The sequence below is a fragment of the Micromys minutus genome (genome assembly GCF_963924665.1).
Source record: "Micromys minutus genome assembly, chromosome: 10".
NCBI lineage: Eukaryota > Metazoa > Chordata > Mammalia > Rodentia > Muridae > Micromys > Micromys minutus.
The window spans coordinates 5901561-5926000 of record NC_137979.1 but is presented as its reverse complement, the minus strand read 5'-3'; the positions used below and the strand labels follow the sequence as shown (position 1 = coordinate 5926000).

The following is a 24440-nucleotide window of genomic DNA, read 5'->3' as shown; positions in this document are numbered from 1 at the left end:
CTTGGCTGAGCTATCTCACATGGAGTGCAAGGACCCGCATGGGCAGGCAGCCTTCCTGGCTATTGTTTGGAGACAATTTCTACAGTTTTTGTTTTTGTTCAAAATGCCTCAGAGCGCCTGTAATTCATAAGACACGCTGACACCTTGGTGCCGCCCGGACATTCTTTCACATTTGGGGTTTGAATGGAGCATGTTCAATCTCACAATAGGAAAACCTAATTCGAGGGTATTGATTTTAAATATCTTTCTACCTCTTTCACTTAGAAGCAGTCCCTTGATTATGGGCAGCCCTGCCTTGCCAGGCTGCCTAGCGTGGCTCACATCACGTACTTCCCAAGGGCTAGGTTCTGGGAAGTTTTCAGGCAGAGAGCTAGGCCTCCAGCCAGAGCATTATGAGCTCTGTTTGACAGAGACATTGGCCCCACTATGGGGAGTCTGAGCAACTTTCCACAGCATGCCTGCTGTTCTCACAAAGAAAGGGTTGGGATACCGCTTAGGTGCTGGCCCAGGAAGCGGGGGGGGGGGGCAGGCTAGCTGGCTCTTTACCAGATACAGGTGTGGGATCCTAGACTGCTCAGCCCTGGTTCATCTTCTCACTGAACCCAGAGCTTTGGTTGGCTGGCCCTAGTCTGATATTCGAGGCCTTCTTGCCTTGGCTAACCTCACACCGCCTTTCCTCCAGGCTCTGGTATCACCGTTTCCAGAGTGTGTTCTGCACCCTGGTGTCACAGAAGCACCACCTGTGGGTTGGGAAAATAGCACCAGCCCTGTCCTAGGCCTGTCTGGATCTGCCTGGTTCTGCCTAGCCCTGGTACCTGCCTGTTTCCTGTATTCCTACTTGACAGGCAGTAGTTGGTCCTTTATAAAATTGTCACATTTAGCATCTACAAGAACAAGCAAGATCAGGCCAGACTTGAATGTCTTCAGAGCTACCACACTCTTAAAGCCCCACAGCAAGACACTCAGGAGACAGAGCCTTCTGTGGACACAGGTGCTAAGCTGGAGCCAGTACCCGTGGGCCTGCTCTGTCCATCTGTCTGAGGCAATAGGGGTGCACCTTTATTTCAGTTCCTTGAATGGGCTGCCAAGAGCTTGGAAACGCATGTCCCTGATATCGATCCCTGGCAACATTCCTCTCTCCTTGCAGCTTAGATGGACGTAAACCCATATTTGCAAGAGGCTCTGTCAGGGACAGGGCACCGCATATCATATACCCCTCTTTGGTAGAACTCCTCTCGGTAACAAGGTCAGCTCAGGGGCATTGACCTCTTAGCCACCTCTGGGACCCAGAATGAGAGTATGGGCTGTAGAGGCCCAAGGTTTGGCAGCAGCGTAGGGGATGCTGGACAGAGGCAGAGCCTGGCCTTGGAGGCTCAGCTCTGTGGCTCACACTGACCTGCAAGTGGAGTGTTCACTCTTGAGCAGCCATGCTTGAACCTTCTCTAGCTTCCTCTCACCTCGGAGCAGAGGCCTTTCCTCTCTCTGTGCGAACCCATCCATCTTTGCCTTAAGGCTCAGCCAAGGCCACCTTCCTCTAGGAAGTGCTCCCAGCTCCCAGTCATTCTGCAGCGCACATCTTGCAAGAGCCATTGGAAGTGTCTCCCTCTCTCTGCCTAGAGGCTGAGGAAAAAGAATGGCAGGCCCTCAAGTCCAGCCAGGAAACCTATCGCTGTGAGGACCTATCTCCCTGCTTGACTGACACTAGACTGCCCAGAGCTCTGACAGTCTGTCTCTGGGCTTTCCTGTTGTGGTCTGAATACATTTCCCACAGGCTCCTGATTTGAGTATTCTTACCTTGGCCAGTGGTGTGTTTTGGGAGAGGCTGTGGAACCTTCGGGAAGCAGGACCTGGAGTGGGGGGTGTGGCCTTTGAAAGTCACATCTGTCTCATCGTGCTCTTTGCAGCTACTTAGTCACCACATGCTCTTCCCACTGACCCCGCAAGCCTTTCCACCATGACAGACTGAGAACCTCTGAAAGCACGGGCTGAGGTAAATCTTCCCTCCTCCAGATTAGTCTGTAAAGTGTTTTGATCACCGAGACCCATAAGTGACTAAGATACTGTCTGGGGAGCAGCCCCGCCCTGGCTGCTAACACGGCTTGACACCATGGTGTCTGCATCCTATAATGAGCGAGGGGCTTTATTTCGTCTCCCTGTGGCTGTCAATTCACCTGATGGAAACAGAACTGGAGCAATGACTCTGAAACAAAAAAATATCTGTCTCAGTTGCATTTGTATTCAAATGGAAGAAATAAATTTCAGTGCTTTCCTGAGTGTGCCAGGAGTGATGTCCAAATGTGCAGGGCGAGCTGCTGCTGGCCCTCTGTCCCTGAGAGAGGCTGAGATGAAAAATGAGGCTTTGAACAAGCCTTGGGCGGTCAATCTGGTCAACAGCCACACAGGCATACCACCTGGAGGGACCCTGCTCTCCTCTTGCTCCTGGTTCTCTCTCTCTCTCTCTCTCTCTCTCTCTCTCTCTCTCTCTCTCTCTCTCTCTCTCTGTCTGTCTCTCTCTCTCTCTCTCTCTCTCTCTCTCTCTCTCTCTCTGTGTGTGTGTGTGTGTGTGTGTGTTCCCTTACAAAGGCAACTTGATGATTAACTATCAAAGACTGCAGCTTGGGTCGTGAAGAAGAAAAAGAATAGATAAGATGCAATTTTGTCTCCACTCAAATCAGTCTGGAGGCAGGCGGGGCTGTTTGCCGATTCCAGCAGCTGAATGTTTAGAGTGTCATCCATTAGCATCTGTGACCACAGTTTAACCCCTTACCACAGCACCCCAAAGCCTAGTGACACGTAACTGGAAGACTCGGCACCTCAAGGCCACATAGGACCTAGCCCCTCTGCACGTGAGCAGGACCAACCTCTGGCTTGTCCTTCTCCTCACCCTGCAGCCCCTTTTCCAGGCTCCGAAGTAGAGTGTGTTCTACAGGCCTATGGCAATGAGGGTCCTATTCAGCCACACCTCCCCATCTGGTGACCTAGGTTCAGAACCCACATCCCTGTCTCCTCTACTGAATCATACGGCTGCTCCGACTCAGCATCGCACTTGGATACAATCTTGTTACAAATGGAGTTGGGAAGAATACAACCTTAATGAGGCAGACACAGGAGACAGGACCCAGAGTTTAGTCAGTGGTACCCATAAGCAATAGCCATGGGCTTGTTTTAGAAGTTAGATGTCTGAGGCTTGACTGGGCAGAGACCCTCTGAGGAACGAGGCTGGAAGGCAGCGATCCCACAGTGCAGGAATGAGGTTCCATTGGACGTAGCCACACTTACTGGTTTCCGCATAGGCTGCATGGGTTCTTGCTCTATATTTAACAGTTGTGGTAGATATTCTATCTTGTGAGACCTAAAGAATTTGTCACCTATAGAAAAAGTCAGTGACATTCAGTAAAGATGTCACTTAGAAGCTAGAGGCCTTACCTGTTAGTGGGAGGACTGGAGTCTGGATTCCCAGATCCCAGTAAACACCAGGTAGGCATGGCAGCCCACCTATAATGCCAGCCCCAGAAGGTAGACACAGGGGATCCCCCCCGAACAAGCTGGCAAGGGGCACTAGCCATGTGGGTGAGCTTGGGACTTGACAGACATACTCTGCTTCGACGAGCACAGTGCAAGAAAAACTCAGAATGATTCCTGCCATCATACATGTACATGCATCTCCACACATGTGCCCACATACATGCACAACACACTTACACATAAAAACAAAAAATGAAGAGGAGGAAGAGGAGGAAGAAGAGGAGAGAAAGCGGACGAAGATAAAGAGGAGGAGGAAAAGGGGGAGAAAAGAAAAAAGGAGGAGGAGGAAGAGGAGAGGAAGACAATAAAGAGGAGGAGGAAGGGGAGGAGGAAGAAGAAGAGGAGGAAGAGGAAAACGAGGAGAGAAAGAGGAAGAAGACAAAGATAACGACAGAGAAGAGATGGCCAGTGGGTGGGGGTGGGGCAAATCTGGAGGAGATAGGTTAGTGGAGACACACCAGCAGTGAGGCCACACTGTACGAGGATCTAGGGTATTTTTTGGCAGTGTATGTGGGCCATGAGTGACCTTGCAGGACTCCATTTTCTCACCTGTACAGCTGTGTGCTGCTCAGGCAAGGCAGGGAACCGGCACAGACTGAAGGGTTAAGTTAAAGTCATAGGTTGAGAAAGCCTTTTAAGGTGTTTGGCTATTCTGGAAGGAAAAGGACCATAAACAGCAGGGTGTGTGATTAGCCAGCAGACCCTTTCTTTTCAGGCCTAAGTCCTGAGTCCTCCGTGAACTGCCAAGGCCTCTTACTCTGGCGGCTTCACCAGACGCTGTCCTCAGGGCTGCTGTCAGACGCTATGGAGGAGAAGGCGCAGCGAATGGTCATATTGCATGTATGCCTCAGGGAGAAATAAAGGCTGCTGTTCAACTTGTGCCCCCCTTTTATAAAAGCAACTCAAGAACCCAGCTCATGGGATGGTGCTGCCCACAGCCTACCTCAACCAGTTTAATGGAGAAACTCCCTCACAGATGTACCTAGGAAAACATTTCCTAGGTGACTTTGGATCACTCTGACTTGAAAATATTAATCATTACAGAGATGTAGTACAATTTCAGACTTAGCTAGGTCTAGCCTTGGCTCTCCACTCAGATCTGAGGAGCTAGACCTAGAGCAGAGACAAGATAGAGGGGGCGTTGTCTCTGCCATTGCTTGGTCTAACCCTGAGGTTTTTTCCTTTTCATCTGTTTCTTACCTCAGAAACTCTGCATATCTGGGACTTTGCCAGTATGGCTGCTCTGACCTGTGACTCCTGTCTCCTGCCTATCCTGGGATGTAACAGACTCTAAATCCCATCTGCGGCTTTTGCAACTTGTTGGTGAGGTGTGGTCGTTGAAATAAAACTGGCCCTATAAGTCCATAGGGAGTGGCATTACTAGGAGGTGTGGCCTAGTTGGAGTGGGTGTGGCTTAGTTGGAGTGGGTGTGGCCTAGTTGGAGTGAGTGTGTCTCATTCTCTTCCAGCTGCCTGTCAATCCATAGGTAGAAATCTCACTCCTTCTCCAGTTTCTTCCCAGACTGCACACTGACATGCACCACCCCCATGATAATGGACTAAACCTCTAAAACCATAAGCCAGCCCCAACTAAATGTTACATTTTGTAAGAGTGGCAGAGGTGTCTGTTCACAGTAATAGAAACCCTAAGACAGTGAGCTAGGCCAGCATGGGAAGCTCCCAAGCACAGGGCTCCACCCTGCTTCTGTGTCCTTGGCAAGGCTCTGGGGGTCTGTCTTTGCCTCTGTGTAACCTGAGTCCAGCAGTCCCCTTTGGGGGATCCAGGCAGCTGTTAGTCTTCGGGGTGCCATCAGATTATCCAGGGTGCCTTCAGATAATCTGATTCATCATAGTGATGCACAGCGAGTAACCAGCCCGAGAATAAAATATACATTAGAAGTGTGACATTAAATAGCAAACTCCACTTGAGACTCTCCTGTTCCCAGGGATGAGACACTTCCCATTAGCAAAACACCTTAATTCTCAGAAAAATCCATGTTCGCAGCTTGCATACTGGAGCTTGCTCCCACAAGTTAGGATTTATATCTTATTACAAGGTGAAAAGAGAAAAAAAAATCTGGGGAGGGGCATAGAGGGGAAAGCCCAGGGACTTTGTCCGGCAAGTCCCAGGGAGGTTTGATTTAAAAGGACATTGTCATCTTTAATGTTTTCATCCACAGGAATTAGAGAGTACCACTGTGGTAATTTAGAGGCTGCTGATTTAGGGGCAGCCTTCATGGGCTGGCTCTGCCGTATTTCCCTTTTTATGGTTCCAGAGAGTATTTTCTGAGAGATAATAATGTTGGGTGATATTTCTCCTTTGTCATGTGGAAGCCCGAGAAGAAAATTAAAATAGGTCCTTTCTTTGCCCCTCTCTGAGGCCAGGCTGTGGACCGGAGGAATGCCACGGGCTCATCTAGTCTCTGTCCTCTTGAGGCCTGACTCTGCCCCCTCATGCCTGAAGTGGCATCTCTGGGCATCTGGAGAATACCCATTTTCCATCCTTGTCTGTGGCAATCCCACCTGACTGTTACAGCTTCTTTAAAGCCCCAGAAAAGACTCTCTAGCATTCTTCTTTTCCAACTCTGCTCTAAACGCATTGGAGACTTCTGTCTCCCCTTCTCACTCCCCTCCAGGGAGGAACCTCTCCTTAGAGTAGCAGAGACCACAAACTAGCGAAGGCAGGCTCTTAATCTCTACTCAGACCAGCTTCCAGACAGCCCAACTAGCTAGCGGCTCTGTTATTCCCTGGCTCCCGGAACTCTGCTTTTTCTTCCCCCAGAACAGAAATCTCTGTATTGTCTCATGCCCCGGCCTTTCCCTACCTTGTTGACATCTTCCCAGGGCCTGGCCTTGGCTGTTCTCTACCTACTCACATCTCACCAACTCAATGGCCTTGTCCAACCTTATGGCTTTAAACAGTGTCAAAATGCCGGTGTCATTCTTATCCAGGGTGAGTAGAATTTTCCTCCTTGTCTCCCAAGGAAAACTGCCACAAAGATTCTTGTTTCATCTAGTGATAAAAATGGCTTCTCGGGATCCCAGGATCTCACCCTCTTTCCAGAGAGCAGACCTGCTCTTTAACCAAATGATGGGGCTTCATGGTGACCAGAGACACCTCCTACCTGACCAACTGTTACAAGCTTCTTTAAAGCCTCAGAAAGACTCTAGCATTCCTCTCTTCCAACTCTGTCCTGAACTCTTATCACACGGTTTAGCTGCTCCTTTCCTGGACGAGACCATCCTTATCTACCATACTTAAATTTTGCTGCTTACCTGCTCTGCCCTGCCTCCCTCTGTGCTGCTCTTAGAGCACCCCCAGTGTTCCTGCTGGTGTGTGTCCAGGAACCTCACTGCAGTGAAAGTTTCATCTACACAAGGGGTTTTGTTCCTAGGCCTGCAGAACCTGCATGGTCTACACATCCCTTCCCGGGAGTATTTGTGTGGGTGGCCTGGTGCTGATTCCAGGGGCTAAGAATATAATGGGAAATCAAGAAAGCTTCGGTGTGGGTTCTAAAGGGGACACTTCAGGAGACCTCTCTAAGTCTCCATGTCTCTATGTATCTACCTATGTATCTATCAATGTATCTATGTATGTATCTATTTATATATCTATCTATGTATCTGTCTGTCTATTTAAGTATCTATCTATGTATCTATGTATCTATCTATGTGTCTGTCTATCTATCCATCTGTCATCTATCTATCTATCTATCTATCTATCTATCTATCTATCTATCTATCTATCTACTATATATATGTTACAATCATGTACATGGTCACTTGCCTGCAGAGGCCAGAAGCAGATGTTAGACTTCCTGGAGCTGGAGTCCTAAGTGCTGACATAGGTGTTGAGCTGAACTCAGGTCCTCTGGAAGTATAGGAAGTGTTCTTAGCTGCTAAGCCATATCTTCAGCCCATGCCCATACTTTTTGATGGGCACTGTCCATCAAGGCCCCTTGAAAAGGGCTCTCTTCAGGCTTCGGTGGGATGATATTTCATGACAAACAGTATCACTAAAGAATAATTTTGTGCTAATGTGTCATTTCCCACATGTGGGATCTCAAAGCATTTTGCTAAAGGGTATTAATTGAATTTTACAACATCACCGACAGGGGAAGAATCAGTCCCTTGATTAATGAATAAAAAGATAGACTGAATTAGGCAAAAGATGGTGCATGTCAGCTCTAGGATGCTGGAAGCAGAGAGAATATCCACACTGGTCCTTAACCCAATGTGTACAATGGTAGGTGGCATGTGACCTCCTACGACATATGGACCGGGGCTCTGGGATTACCATTATCTCTGCTAAGTCCTCAGTCTTTTGGCTTCCATCTGGGTGACCACAGGCACATTAACACCTCAGTGCCTCAGTTTCCCCATCCCTACTGTGACTATATGCTGTACCTTTCATAAGGATTGTCACAAAGTGAGGCACTGTATTTTATTGTCTCATTCAATAAATGTTTTAAGTAGTAACAAGAGTCTTAGCTCAGTCACCGACTTCAGTTCTTTGCTTCCTGTATGTGAATAAATCCTATGCACCTGTCTGGTTCCCAGTGCACCTACCTACTCTTAGCCCATAGATATCTAAGTCTGGACACACAGAGATCCAGAAAGAGCTTGCCAAATTGATTCTGGCCCTCTATGGATATAATCCCAATGCCCTGATCTAGTCCCTCACAGATTCTGGAAGCAGGTGTCGGGTTGAACTGGCCAACTTCGAGGCAGGATGTCAGGAGCGGGGCTGGGTAGAGTTGGGATGAACAGCCCATCATTTGGGTGGAGAGACCCCTCTAACCATGACACAGGTACCTGCAAAGACAGCAGTTGCCAAATCTGAGGTGCCGAAAGGGCCCTTGTGAAACACATGCTGGTTGGTGACCAAAGCTGTTTGAGGTACTTGAGAGTCAGAGCTGACTGGGCAAGAGTTTGGGCTTTGAAGCCAGGCTGGATTTAAGCCCTGTCCTGTAAGCTTTCTAAGCCTGGAAAATGGACAAGTTATCAAATGCATGGGGCCTCTGGGCTTTATCTGTTCGGAGGAATAATGAGAGCTCCTCCCCCATAGATTGTTGTAAGGATTAATGAATTCACCTAGACGGGTTTAGCATCAGCCATTAATGCCGGGTTATTACCTGAAATTAATGATGTGGCTTCAGAAGCCAGCTCTGCCACATGCCATGAGACCGCGAGTTGCGATGCCTCGGCACTGCGAGTTGGCACAGTGCCCTGACCACACGACAGATGTCCATTCTAGGTGGGCTTCCCCACCTTGTGCCCTTGAACCATTTTTCTCAGTAGGTAATTTGTAGATATAGGGACAGGCATGGGTTTACTGAGTCACTACTGTCCTCTCAGGGCTAAGCCCAGAGCTTGCCTGGGGCAGATTCTTGGCATGCAAGGCTACAGGACAGCAAATGTCACCAACTGCTTCCATTCAGGGCATGTGTCGTTTACTTTTCTCATGGCCGTGACAAAACACTGGGCAGAAAACAACTTCAGGAAGGAGAGTTCTCTTCCCGCTCACAGTCTGAAGGGACAGAGAGTTCACCATAGTGGCTGTGGCTGTGGGGACATGTGGCTGCTAGTTCAGGTCTGGATGATCAAGAAACATCCAGAGTGGGGCTAGAACCAGGGCTGGGCCATAACCTTTGACCTCTGTCGCCTAACCAGGCTTCACTTCCTGCAAGTTCCACAGCTTCCTCAAACAGCGCCACCAGTTGGTGATCATGCGTTTGAACCTTAACAGGACTCCCTGATGCTACAACCACACAGGAAGCTGCTCGCTGGCTGACCTCGCTGGTTCTACGACTTTAAGGACCATGTGGAGATTTTTGTAGTGAAGGTAAATGAAGCCATGGTGCTGAGTTCGTGTTAGTTCACTCTGAGAATTTACTGTCCTGCAGATACCAGTGACAGGTGCTTATCTGGTCACTCCCACTGGAGGAACTCTCGTCACCTACATCCTCTCCTGAGGATTAGGAGCAGGGACTAGCATCCAGGAGACCATCCCCACGTACAGCTTGGGGCTGTTGAGGCTTGGGCTGCAGCCATTGTAACTTTATACTGTTCCTTAATGGTGGGCACTGTTTTCTGCACTCTGGGCATCTGGAAGCCATTTTTCTTGAAAGCATTAGAGTTGGCAAGAGCCCACAGCCTTCTGAGATGTTGTTCTTTAGTTCAGTTGGTCCAGTCTGACACAACCCATTTCGAGTGAAACTTCCCAGACTCTGAGGCTCTTTAATATTTCATCTGCCTGGCGGCCTGGCCACGGCTGCTCACCGAGAGCCTGTGGTCTGGGAGCAAGGGATCATGGGCTTGGGCTGGGTCTCTGCCCTTCATTCTGGGCAAGATCAATCAGCTCTTCTGACTTCAAAGGTATGCAGACACAGCACAGAGGCTCACAAGGGGCCTACATGACCACACATTCCTCATGCCCCCTCCTAGTCCCATTTAACTGAGAGGTCCTTCTTCCCTCTCAAAGCTGCCATGGCCCACAGCTATTAATCAATTGCTACACAGCTGCTCTGAGCTCTCCCTGCTCCGCAGGCCTACACCATCTCTGTTTCCCCTTCTTTTTTTTCCCCCAAATCTTTCCCAAGCCATGGCTGGAAGGCAGATGAGGGAGGGGAGGTTGTGGAAAGTCTGGTCCTGAATACTCTGACGTGAAACATCCAGCCTCTGTAGGCTAGAGAGTTGACTTGGGGGGATAGAGGAGGGTTAGAGAGGGGATAGAGGGGGAGATAGAGGGGGGGATAGAGGGGTCCTGTGCAGGCCATTCTTTTATGGTCACAGCATTTCCAGCAGAAGCACACTGACTCCCTTCTCAAGGCAGAAGCAGAAGCCAACTGCTTTCATTCCAGGAGGAGCTATTCTTCCAGAAAGGATGCTCTACGGTCCTTCGGACACATTCCACTGCACCCTCATGTCTTGGAAGATGCATTCCATCAACCCCTGGTTAGAAGCAAGGGAGGGAGGATGGGAGGACCCAAGATGGGTGAACTAGACTTGGCCTCTGGGTGACACAATCCAACAGGTAGCCCCCATGGCAGACATGTATTTAGGTCAGAGGCTCCCAGACCACATGGGGCTTGTGATGGCTAATCTTGGTTGCCAGCTTGACTACATCTGGATTCAGCTACAACCCAAGCAGCTGGGCATACCTGTGAGGGACTTTCTTGATTAGATCATTTGAGGTGAGAAGGCCTATCCTAAATCTGGGCCATACCTTCTGATGGCAGCCCTCACAAAAAGACATGGGGGAAGGAAGCCTTTGCATTTCCCCTGCTTGCCCCCAACCTCACAAACAACTTCACCCATCCTCTTGCTGATGTTAGAACCTTCTTCAGGATTCCAGCAGACTGATGACCAGCAGCTGGAGTTTCAGTACCAGGATGGGACAGCTGGGATGGCTAGCCTGTGGACTACCCAAATCTTGTTCTTTTTACCTAGAGACAGCTATTGCTGGACGGCCTGGACCACAGCCCACAAACCAATTTAATACAGTCTGTATGTACATGTGTATATATGTATATGTGCGTGTGAATGCATGTGTGTATACAATGTTTCTCATCCTATCAGTTCTGTTCCTTTAGAGAACTTTCACTAATAATACAGGGCTGTGTTACTGAGTCCAAGACCCCCTCTGGATGTGACCATTAGACTTTCTTAACTCCCAACCTCCTTGGAAGACATTCTACAGTTCTCTTCTTTTCCAAACCCAGAATCCCAAGCTTCCTGAGGAAGTTCTGGTCACTCATTGCCTACCGTGTCAGCATTCTCAGGACTCATGGCTCCTCGGGGAGAGCCGTGGCGTCTGGTTAGCACCCTGCAGGATAGTGGGGGGGGGGTCTGCTTTGCCTTCCGTGTATTCTGCACCCTGGTGCTGGTTGATGTGACTTGGGGACTCCACAGGGATGGAACACGCCTACTCTAAGCCCATCTGTTCACTAATAACTGCAAGGACCAGAAGCTGGCAGGGCGCTTGGCTAGCACCAGAAGCTTTCTCGATGCCGAGTTATATGACCTCTGGTTCTTTGTTGCCCAGCTGATCCATTCTCATTCATTCTGCCGGAGCCAGCCATAGGCCAACTCAACCAGGGGGCAGCCCCATAACAAGAAGAGGAGGCCAAGCCAGCAGGGCTGTGCGGCTAAGTAAGGAGCCAAGACCGAGCTGTAGCCTGGAATGGGAAGCCATTGGCAAATATGCTGTGCTAAAGAGCACTATCCTTCCCTTGGTGGCAGTAGCCAGACTAGCTGGCTGTCCTCACCCCAGGTGGGACACATGGGGGATTTAGGGCAGAGGAAACTAGAGCTTTTCCTGTTGATATCTATGTAAGCTGGAATCAGAGTCTATTGATGCTTAGTAGGTGTGCTGCCCTTTACATAGTCAGAACACCTGCTTCTCCATCACTAGAAAGTGTCTCTCACCAGCTTATTTATCCGTTTGCTGTGATCCTGAATCCTCAAGAACACAAATAGCCAGAAAGAGCAACTTTTATAGTGGCTATGAACTCTGACCTTGTAGGTCCTGTACACATAGAAATTAGATGTCACTTGGGTCTACACATGTCACTGAGAATGCACTGCCAGCCTCTTGGCCTTGAGCTTCCTCACAGAGCTTCAAGGGAACCTTTGGGAGACACGTGGCAGGACTGGTCAGGTGCCCAGTCCTACAGAAAGCTAAGGCTAGCTTCTAAAAGGGTGAGCGGGAACATGACAGAAGGCCGGCTGGGCCGAGAGGTAACTTAGATTATAGACAGGGGATGGGACCACGTTGCCAGCCCAGCTGTCCACTATCATGGGGACCACAGTGGACAACCAATGCAGCTAACACTGAGTGGGGAGCAAGTTAGCATCTTGACTATTACCTTTGGAAACTGTCGTATCACTCTGGCCATTTTCTTAGATATTCACATAGGTATTTATTTTTCAATATGGCCTCCAATCTTTCTAAAGGGTCCCTGCTGCTAGCAGGCTGAATGTCTACCACATGAAAAGCTCCAGGTTTCTCCCTTCAGCTCAGTGGCTTTCCTTTCCAGTTGTGACAGGTACTCAGGACAACAACACTCTTGTCCTTCTTTCCCGTTGCCCAACTCTTCTCTGTCTTCTTCCCTCTGCTGCCATCTTTGAGGATATTTTTTAGTCCTATGGTCTCTGTCAATATTCCAACCACCTACCATTCCCCCTGTTTCAGCCTTGGGCCCAGAGGGAGGCTCCAAGTAAAGGCTAAGTTCTGGAGTAGCCAGAAGCCACCTTGGCCTCTAGGGATGGATCTGTGCCTATGAGAGCCATGATAAAAAGGGCCTGATATATGGGGAATTTAAGATGAGGCAGCATCTGGCAGTCTGGGGTCTGAAATCCTCTCTTTACCTCGTGTTCAAGTAATAGCACAGGCACAGGCTGCCTCTCTCTACCCAGGGTCTGACTCTCCAGCTTGAGTATGACCCCTAAGATGTTCACTCAGTCATTGTATCCTGTCATGTCATACATGTCTCCTGACAAGACTCCTATCATGGCTTCCTCTGACCATTCCCCTTACGCCCCTCCCCCGACCTTAGCAAGACCAAGATTGTGGACTCAAGGTCACATGTCAAGTGTCCAGCCTTGGGAGGCCCACTGTTGTATCCATTACTTTCTTACTGCTATGGCCCAAAACCTGACAAGGGGCAGCCTAAGAGAAACACTGACTTGGGCTCATGTTTGTGGTTCATCCAGGCAGGGATGGCACAGCAGCAGGGAAGTGTAAGGCTGCTTACCTCTGAGTGGGTCAGAAAGACAGGACAGGAAGTGGAGCTGGACCCTAAACCTTAAGACCACCCCAACCCCAGCAACCCATGTCTTCCTTTTAGGGCCCATCTGTGAAAAGCTTGCCAGTCTCTCAAAACAGCGCCACCAAGTGGGAGAAAGTGTTGCTGTATGAGCCTGTGGGGGGCATTCCACAGGTGTGCTTCCTAACACTTCCGAGCCCGGCCATCACCAGGTGCCTCATACTCCCTGCCAGCCACACCCACAAGAAATCAAGGGCTCAAGGGCAGGCCAAGGAGGCAAGCGGGCTGCTGGGAGTTTCACTTTGAGTTATACATTTTTTTTTTCTCTCTGGGCTCTTGCTTGGAGCCTTAGAGTCAACCTTGGCCACACAAGGATCCTCACCGAGATACAGACTTTGGATAACTCCAGCTTGCTCATCCCAAGCCTCCCCAAGCCTCCCCATTTAGGGGAGCAATCTTGGAAAAGAGAAATATGACCTTCGGTGCTGAATTGTGCATTCAAGTTCCGACAAAAGCTCTGCGGAAACAGTGAGATTCATGAGGGCAATACGGCGCTATCCTGTAAAAGGCTGACATTTCTATTGTTCCCATTTATATCTCTGTAACCAAATCTTTTGCCTCCTCTGCAGCCACTTTAAAGTATTTACTAATATCCAGAGAGCTCCACGCAGAATGTTTAGTTTCTCTATGATATACAAAGTCAGACTGGGCTGTGTACCCCATGATCATGAGGTGGCTAACAGCACTAGGTGGACGGTGGGTGAAGTGTCCAGTCAGTCACTCAGCCCTGCCTCTTCCTCCAAGAGTAAGGGTAAAAAAAAAAAAGCATCATATTTTAATGAGTTCTTTTTTCAATTTGTGTATGATAGATTTTAAATAACAACCTGTAATTAGTCCATTTTCTACTATTCAGCTGCTCTGCACTGAGGCCATTGAGAGCTTCCAGCTGGGATCTTTTAAAAAGGAAGGACCGGGGTCCAGACAATGGGAGGAAATGCTGGGCCTTACAATGCAGTTCCAGTCCTTAGGAATGAAGTACTCAGATGAGAAAGAGGCAGTGTGTTTTTGAGACTTCAAGGTGGACAGAGAAGGAGGAAGAGGAGGGGAGGAGGAAGAGCAGCAGAGACTAGCCCAGGACAGTCTCTGGGCTTCCAGATAATGGGATGCAGGGCTTGGCCCATGTGAAGGGAGTGAGAGAGACTTCGTGGGCAAGGAGTCTATTAGGATAACCTTAAAGTGCAGGGGAACATTCTCTGTGGAGAATGCAGAGGAAAATGTCAAAAGTGTTTAAATACATGAGAAGGTTCTAGAATCATGTGCATGGGTCATCCCAGTTCTGCTACGTGACCTCAGCTTGGATATTTAAACTCCACTGAGTTTGTCTCTTTCCCAGAGAAAGGGAACGCAGTGCACACAGCGCTGGCTCATGTGAAACGGTAGGTAGGTGTCTCCATGACTGTAAGAGCCCATTACCAGCTGCAGTGATACGGACCATACACAGCCCCTGAGGGTGGTGTGCTGGCTCTGAACCCGTCCTCTAACCTGGCCTCACTGCTCAAAACTGAACATCGAGGATGAAGCAAGATCTGCCTACAACCACAGTTAAGCCCCCCCTCTATGGGTCACCAGCCCCAGGGAGCTGGTTGGATGTTCATGGTTGTCTTATTTCACCACGTTGGTGACTGTGGGGTCCGAGGAGGTCAGTATGGAAGCCTAGGATGGGGGCAGCCATATTAGTTCCAGAGGATAAGATATGCATGGCCAGACTCTGCCTCCCTTCCACTTTGTGGCAAAGATGGAGGGAAAACACGTGCAGCTTCATGGTCCATGGGACTCAGAGCTGCCTGGTTACAAGAGCCAGGCAGTGAGGAGGTCAACACCTTCTTTCCTTTTTCTGTATGCCTGAAGCTCCCAAGTGCCAGAGGGAGACTTGGGCCTGATTCCCACTCTGTCAGCACCCTAGAGTCCCTGGGGACCTGGGATACTACTCTGTGAAGCACGTGTGGCTGCTTAAAACCTGCCCCCCAATCCATGAGTTTGCTGGGCTTGCCCTCAGAGGATTAATTAAGCAGACAAGCATCTTTCTAAAAAAGTGGGAGAAACTGATAATGAATTTGAAGAGAGAGAAAAAAAATAGTCCTTATTTTAGCGACCTGTCCCCCCCCCCCCCCCGCCCACGATCCTAACTTGAACATTCAGAAAAGTGTAAAAACATGCAGAATTGAGAAGCTTTTCTGTAGGTGAGTGACTTTTAAGTTAATTGACTGTGATGAACAGTCTGGACCAGCTTGCATCCAGTTTTCCAGTAGCCCTGGGGCCTGGGTCCCTGCCACAACAGGGACAGGTGGCTGTGGGTGAGGGAGGGAGGGAGGAGGAGGACACATGCAGAGAGGACACTGCTTTAGCTCCTAGACCTGACTTTGATCTGGGATGTCAAAAGCAACCTGAAAAAAAAAAATGCTTAGTTGATAGATGGAGTGAGACAGAAAGGCCACCTTCATCTTTCAAGCCTGTCACTGTATAGGATAGGTGACTGGGATGGGAGTCAAGCTCAGCCCTGATGATCAGAGATAGATCCAGGGGCAGAGGAGATGGCTCAGTTGGTAAAGTGCTTGCTTTGTGAGCACAGGACCTGAGGTTGATCTTAGACTCCTTCACCTTTAAAGCTCAGTCTGGTGGCACATGATTGTAATCCCACTTTAATACTGGGGAGGCAGAGATGGGCAGATCCCTGGGGCTTGTTGGACAGCCAGCCTTGACTACGTGGTGAGTTCTGAGCCAGTAAGAGACTGTCTTAAAAACCGAGGAGGGTAGTGCCCAAGAAACTACATTTGAGGTTTTTCTCTGGTCTCCACACACCTTCATGTACACACACACACACACACACACACACGCACACACACACAGAGAGAGAGAGAGAGAGAGAGAGAGAGAGAGAAACAGACAGACAGACAGACAGACAGACAGAGACAAAAATCTGGTTGGCATGGCTAACATACTTCCTGTGCCCTCTTCCCAGAGTATGGCATTCACCGACTTCCTAAAGCCAGGACACGGAACCCCATGCCATAGCCTCTAACAGGCTGTGTGGAGCAAACCAGCTCAGTGAAGTCCAAAAGAGCTGCACTGGAAGGTAAGCTTTAGAAGCTTCTGTCTCCATCCCCACCCAAAACTTATCAACACATGACATTTCCGAAGGCCAAACACCCAGACTGGATGGTCTGGAGCTCAATCTGCCTGCTTTGCCTCCAAGTGCTGGAATAAAAGCTCTGCATCACCACGCCCAGCCCAGACTGACCATCCTCAGTAGAGCTTCAGGAGGTTGTGGGGCTGGAGTCTTGCAGCGTCCTCTACCCTTCCTGGAGCCCAGGAACAAAACTCACAAAACAGAAGCTAGAAAATGAGACCACAAACACTCAACTTCTCCCAGCCCATCCACTCCAGCTGCGAAAATTAAACCCAAAATGTTGCCGAGATGTGTAAGACACGGCTGGCCTTCAGAGAGATTTCTCGATGCCCACTGCTTTCTGGAGAATCGGTTACACCTGTACGTCTCATTTTAATTACTCTTTTAAAACTCACCCAGCTGTACATCCATCACCACAGCTCTGGGAATTAGTAGTTCCTACAACTTTGAAAAGCTATCGATCCCTGGGTGCTCAGAGCTTTTATAGCTAGGTTAACTCATTTTGTGGCTTCCTCGATGGCTGCAAGTTTACATTTTATTGCATATCTATTATTTGGGTCGGGCTGTGATGAATGGTCTGGCTGCCTGGTTCCAAACAAGTCCAAGGCGACCACAGAATCTAATTTGCTTCAAGAACGATGATTCTAAATCTTTTAAAATAATAATCCAGGAATGGAAGAAGCAGACACGAGGTGCCCTGCCTGAAACCTATGGTGCCCTTTCCCTATGGCAGCTCACATTTATATTGGCCTTCAATAAGGAAAATACCTGTCTCTCTTCATGGGTGGGAGAAATGCTTGCATTTCCTCAGGAGAAAAGCCAAGAGCTTGCAGGCTGGCTCCAGATCCAGTCCCAGAATCAAGGATGTGCCATTGTCAGCAAAATAATTAATTACTGCCGTGACAAGCAACTTAAGGAAGGAAGAATCTAATTTGGCTCACAGTTTGAGGGGATCGCGGTCATCACGGGGGGGGGGGGGGTCACAGCAGTAGGACTATGAGGCAGCTGGTTATATTAAACCCAGAGTCAGGAAGCAGAGAGAGATGAACTCTAGTGCCTGGCTTGCCTTCCCTTGTTCAAGCAGTCTAGGACCTAGCCTGTGGGATGGTTCTGTCTACATTTAGAGTGGGTCTTCCAAGCTCAACTAACCTAATCTAGAAACTTCTTCCTTGCATGCCATAGGTATGCCATAAAGTGATCTAGACCCTTTGCAGAGGAGCTGGAGTGTAGGCAGCTTTCCTAGAATGCATCACATCACATCTGTTCCTGAAACACTCCCCCCCCACCCCACGACTTGAAGAACAAATCTGGCTGTGGGTCCTTCTGATGCTGGGTCCCTAGTCCATCCAAGTTCTGAGGGACTAGTATTATCAAGGGACATAGACAGAGAGACTAGTGATGAGCCAACCACCGGGGTTAACAGGGAAGGCCTCTCTACTGATGTTCAGGTCTACACTTAGCATGTGTCTTAACAATAGCAACAGCATCAGCAGCAGTAACAACAACAATAACTTTCCCGATTTTGGGTAGCCTTTATGTGCTATAGATATCTGAGGTATAAAGTTTCCCACAACTCTGCATTTAAAACCGCTGACCACTCAACCGTATGTTTACAAAGTCCCTGATTATTTAATAGTCAGCTCCGTAAACATTTTTAAATTTCAAGAATTATTCTGGAGAATAAGCTCTTGATGCTCCAAACAGGTACTTCCAGCCACAGGACAAGCCTACGAGTCACTCACGTTCTATCGTGAACTAGTATCTGCGGACACGGGTTTTGGTTTTACTAGTTGGCACAGAAGAGGATGCGGGAGACCAAACATGGTTGTGGTACATCAGTCAAAGCCTTGTGATGCTGTAATCGTGGATACTAAAGATGTTGTGAGCTGGAAAGCCTTCTCTTTCCTCACAGAACCAGGCACATGGGCAGTAACTGCTGGGAAAACCATTTGCGTTTCTCTTTTATGTCCTTCAAGTATGTGTTCTATCAGCCACAGATGTCCCTTTGAAAGACCCCCGCTTAGCAACGGTAAATGCCATTTCTGTAAGGCTGTGCACACACGGGGCAGGCTAGGTCAGGGTCCCAGGTGGCCAAGCAAGATACCGGTGGGCAGCCAGCTTGCAATAGACAAAGAAAGGGAGACATTCAGACAAGCCCAGCTTTCAGATAAGCTGCAGCCCCCGACTGGTACCAAGAGTTGTGTCCTTGGAGCCATATTTCTGCCACAGTCCCTGCCAAACAAGATGTCTGTAGTTGACCACCTGGACCTGGGTAAAGACACAATATTTTGCCATACATGCTGAGACAAGGATGAAAAACAGCACCCTGTCCCAGAGGAGGGGCCAAGGCCACCCTTTCCGAAGAACTTAGGGCTTGTCCCCAGTTCACACTGGTTTCATTTAAACTAACCAATTAAAACCCTGTTGCTATGCTTCTGCTTCTGTACCTTGCTTCTGCCCCCCCAAGCCCTATAAAAAGGGGACTGCCCCTTTGTCCGGTGCACAAGTCCTCTGAGAGACTGTGTGCCCACAGGTACCTGTGTAAATAAACCTCTTGCTACTTGCATCCGAAGTGAGTGGTCCTTGGGAGGGGTCTCTTCAGAGGGAAGATACCCTCCAGGGGTCTTTCACCTTTGCCATCAGGACATGAGACCTGCCTCCCCAAGGCTGACTATCAGGTACTGGGGAGCTTGCAGGTCACATCCACCAGACTATCCACAGGTTCTCTGCTCTAAGCAGAACCAAGTAACCTTGAATATAAAGGGGCTTCTTCCATTTAGGGCATAGCACGCTCTCTCTCCTGGTCTCTGGTGTGGGTCCGGCACACTAGCTGGCTTCCTGTCAGTGTCAGCCCACTGAGGTTAGCGCTCGTGTCAACAAGCCCCACCTGTTAGCTTGCTCTTGCTCTCTTTTCTTGCCCTCTTGCCCTTACCCTTTGTCCCTCCTCTCCCCATTCCTTCCCCCCCTCTCTCCATGAGTTAGCTTGATGGAATCGCTAAGCATGGCACACACCAGGGAACCCCAAGGAGAAGCCACGCAGAGCACCCCCTCTGTTTTCACAGGAGCAAAAAAGCAAAAGGAAATAGCAAGTGTCAGCGTTATGATTCGTCAGCTGACATAGAAAATGCAGTTGCACGGGAGGAAAAAGCGGTCTCTCACCTGAGACCGCAGAGCTAATACTGAGCTCCTGCTTTTACTCCGGGAAGCCTGCCCACTGCTTCCTCTTCCTGAAAGCTGTGTGTGTTAGGAAAAAGATAAAGAGAGTGTGTGTGGGGTATGTTCTATGGAGGTTAGGGATGAGGGCAAGGGGGATACTTCTGGTGGAGCCATGTTGGGCGTCTCTTCCCCCTGAGGGACCAGCCACAGGAACTTATAGTATAGAATAGAGTTTATTCAGGTCATGGGGAGGGGAGTCAAGAGGGTAGTAGGGGCAGAGAGAGAGAGAGAGGGAGGGAAGGATGGAGAGGGAGGGAGGAAGGGAGATAGAGATAGAGAGAGAGAGAGAGAGGAGAAGAGACAGGAATGAGAGGAATGGAGAAGTAGAGAGGCCGTCCATGAGCACATGGAGAGAGGGGGAGGGAATGGGGAGAGAAGGGACAAAGGGTAAGAGCAAGAGGCCAAGAGAAGAGAGCAAGAGCAAGAGAGTGAGGAAGGGGAAAAGCAGCCCCCTTTATAGTGCCAGGTAACTGTGAGGTGGGGCATTCCTGGCTGTTGCCAGGTTACTGTGGGGGTGGAGTTTACAGAATCCTAACAGCGCGCACCTTTTCTTCTTCCTTGAGCAGTGACCACCTCCAATATCCGCTTAGACAGCAAGTCCTGTTTGCTGAAGATCAAACTGTCTTAACTAGAAGCCTGTGCATTTCAGCTTCTGTAGAACCTGCTTAGTTCCAGGGAAACAATCTCCTTTGAGGGTGAGGATAAAAAGACCTCCTTAAGATGGTCGCAAGATTATGACAACGCAACAATGCCTGACTGAAGGGATTCTGGCCAGCTCGATTGTGGCAGACATGACTCTGGCCCTTCTCCTCCATCCCCTCTGCCTTACTAAAAGCCATTGGACTGCATTCCTAAAGCTACTCACCAAGGCCTATTCCCTTATTTGGTCACTGCCTCCTCCTGATGCTGACCACAAAGGTCCAACTATCAAAGTATTGAAGTCCAGCCATCAAAAGCCCCCTTTGGCTCACCTAATTAATATGCACAATCAAAATTAAACACCTCATCCTAACATGGGGTTCCCCCTTTACCTTTATAAGCCATCATACAACTGGGCCACATCTGTCTTCTCTCTATCCAGAGGCTGTCCTTTGTCCATGAAGACAAATATGCCTCCTTCTTCTCCTTTGTTCCCTTCCCTTTCCCCCTCATTATATCTCCTGCCTTTGTCCTTATTCCTGCCCTCTGTCCCTTGAGGGCAAATAAATCTCCTTGGTGTTGAGAACTTGTATTGAACACGCTTTCTTTCTCTAGCCCTATGGAATAGTTCTGATCAAAGCTGGGCCTCTTTAAGCAGTAGCTAGAGTCTGTAACAACATGTTAGTGATTTTTTTTTCCCTGAGAATTGCTCATTAGGGAGGATTGAGAGCCCCTACCCAACCCCAACAGAAGTCCTTAGGTAGTGACTGGTCCCAGTTTCTGTCTGGCCATGCCTGTGGCATCCCTCTAGTCTCCCCCCCAGGCTGCCCAGTGGAGCTGAGCTGCTTCCATGTTCATTGTTGAACATCCCTCCTGGGAAAAAAAGGGGAGGCTCTTATGACTCAGGAAGTAAATAAAACAAGGCCAGGAAGCTCCCGAAACTCACCAGATTCACAAGATACTCCTCCCTCTTACATACTCAAGTTATATCAATAACAGAAACCACAGGACAGAGGAGACTCTGACAAACCCACAAAACCCACCTGCCTTCAAGTCCTACAGGGAAATTATTGCCTGTGATCTGTGGGCTTTTCCGCAGCACTGGCACCTTGGAGTCATCCAGACTCCTTTAAATAATTTCCAATAACTCCCTGGTTCAGTAAACTGAACTTGGATGGAGTCATGTCTGTGGTCTGTCACTGATGCCATATCTGAGGTAGATAAACATTTCTTCATGTCTCTCCAGGAAAAGTCATGTGAGTACAGTCAGAGGATGGTGTTCCGGCCTTGCTGTTGTCCCAACCCCAAATCCTTTCATCAATGAGGAGGGTCTTTATTCAAAAGGCAGAGGGTCAGTGAGTCCTCTCCTCCCCACACATCTTGTTTTGCCCCTTTCTTATCACTCAGGCTTATACAGAGCAATTTCAACTTCTTTCATGTTGAAGCCAAATCCACCTGGAAGTCAGCCAAGACCCAGCTCACATGTCCCAGTCCGGGCTCCTGATAGCACATCACTACCACAGCACAGGATGGATACCAGAGGAAATTAGTTCCCGTGCCCACAGCCCTGTGCAGAGGTCTCACTTACGGAAGGCTGTGTAGAACTCTCCGAGGGTCAAGGATCCATCACTATTGTAGTCATCAAATCGCAGGAGGTCACTGGCTGAGCATCTGTTCAGTGAAGCGTCCATGTCCTGCTCCTTTAGCACGTACTGTGAGATGAGAGGAGACAAAGCTAGAGTCACCAGTGAGCTCAACGTCATGGCCATTGCTGGAAGATCTAGTGGAGATTCAGGGTGTGGGAGCAGATGAAGCCTGCGTGAATGTGTCCTCTTGACCTGGGTGTGGCCATATCAAGGCCCCCAATGCCTCCGACCCATGGGGATGGCAGAGCCTTTCCTAGGTTAGGCTCAGCCATACAGCAAAGCCTCCCCTGGGCCTGTGTGCAGATGTTGACAATGTGTTCAGACAATATAGACACAACCTCCTTTTCCTGGATGGCTGCAGCCTGGACTGCTCCTCTACAGAAACCCCCATCCTGATTAGCAAATCCTATCTTCTGGTTCAGCCGTTGAGATGGTTTGTATAAGTTTGGCCCAGGGAGTGGCACTGTTGGGAGGTGCGGCCTTGTGGGTGTGGGCTGTCAAATCCTCCTCCTAGCTGCCTGGGAACCTGTATTGGGCTAGCAGCCTTTAGATGAAAATGTAGAATTCTCAGCTCCTCCTGCACCATATCATGCTCCTATCTTGACAATGGACAGAACCTCTGAACTTGTAAGCCAGCCCCAATTAAATGTCTTCCTTTATGAGACTTGATTTGGTCATGGTGTCTGCTCACAGCAGTAAAACCATAAGACAGACACATAGAATGGATTTGCCTTTTCAGTTCCGATGTATAAATTAAGCTGGGTTTCTAGGCTGCCCCTGGTGCTTCCCTGTGAGAGTGAATTACCCACCCTACCCCAGAGTTTTGTGTATCTGTATCCCGTTTGTTCTTCATTCCCTCAATGGCCCACTCAGGGCAATCCTATAGCCTCGCATGTTGCAGCAGTGGGGAGTCTCTGGTCTTGTCTAGTTTGAATCTCTCGTTTTATAGAAACAGAGGCCCAGAGAGAGAAGGGAAGGCCGGGCATCAGGTCTGTGGTCTCCCTGACTGTCAGACAGACCCAGGTGATCTAAGTAAGGAAGAATCTTTGGGGTTACTTGCCTGCCACTTGTGGTGTTAACGGAGAAACAGATGAAAGGAAGGCCTGGTTTCAGGAAACCAGCTAACAGCTGAATCAGGGTGAGAACCCAGGTGACTATTTGTGATGCTTAATTTCTATTGTCAACTTGACCTGAGTTGGAATTACCTAAAAGACACCAGAGAGCTTTTACTGAGGAGAGAAGACCCACCCTAAACATGGGCTGGGTACCCAGACTCATCTGTCTGCTCTCTGACGGGTGACGTGGGGTGACCAGCAGCCTCCTGTTCGTATGACCACATTTCCTCACCACCATAATGCATCCCCTCCAACGGTAAGCCAGAAACAAACCCTTCTCTCTTAAGCTTCTTCTTGAGAGGTATTAGATCACAGTGATCAGAAAAAGAACACAGCACACCTCACCTCTCTAGCCACTCCTCAACCACACACCAACCTCACCACAGCACACGGCCAGAGAGCATCTGCCCATCAGACCGGTCTCACGTTTCTGTTGCTGTGATCAAAGACCCCAGCAAAAGCAGCTTAAAGGGAGAAGGGTTTTTTACAGTTCTGGGGACAGAGTGCCATCGAGTGGTGGAAGACCTGGCAGTGACAGAGAGGGTATGAGGGCAGAGCCGTCAGGTGGCCGAACAGGATGCCGTCTGGCTGTTTACATCTCCAGTCAGGAAACTGGCTGAATGGGAGATGGGGCTAGGCTACTAAGCCTAAACGTTCCACTTCCTGCACCAGACTCCACCTCCTAAAGATTCAAGAATCTTCCCAAATACTACTATTAGCTGGAAGTATGAATTCAGACATGTTATGTTTGCTCCACAGTGAGACCGGAGCACACCCTGCCTTCCATGTTCTTCCAGGGTTGGGTCCTGATTTAGGAGCGCTTGGTGGAGTTCTGTAGATACCTCTGTGGTGATGATTTAATGAAGAAGACACAGAGTCTCAAGGGAGAAGTTACAAAGAAAATCAAGAGAGAGGAAATGATTTGATTTTATTTGGGGCGGGGAGTGGTAGAGGCATTTTTCTCTTTGTTTAACATTCCCAGCTTGGTCTGCTAAATTAAAGGCAACTTAATGTGATAATGTTGAAAAAAAAATAACCCTTCACCCAGAAGTGAGGGTGTTCAATAAGACGGAGATCAACCATGACGCCGCAGATCGATCTTCCAAAGATGGAAATTTCCCTTTGTCTATTTCTACATTGGAAATTGATTAACTTTTCACGGGACCAATCAGTCCTTCCCTCCGGCACTTCTGACTCAGTGTCAAGGCAAGGCCCACATTAGCTGGGTTCTGCTTGGTGGGTTTATGAGACAGACCTTAAATATATTAAATTTTAAAGAGGAAATCATAGTCCAATTACCATGCTTGTTAAAGGCTTCAGGTGCCTCTGGCCACGTCTTTGCC

General features: G+C 49.0%; 1 protein-coding gene across 1 annotated transcript in view; it reads right to left on the bottom strand.

Annotated features, from left to right (window-relative positions):
- FSTL4 (follistatin like 4) overlaps positions 1 to 24440 on the bottom strand; it is a 395833-nt gene that overhangs the window by 84836 nt on the left and 286557 nt on the right. Inside the window, exon 5 of the mRNA XM_080923298.1 lies at positions 21925 to 22048. Coding sequence (XP_080779424.1) covers positions 21925 to 22048 — 124 coding nt within the window. The remainder of the gene's footprint in view (positions 1 to 21924; positions 22049 to 24440) is intronic.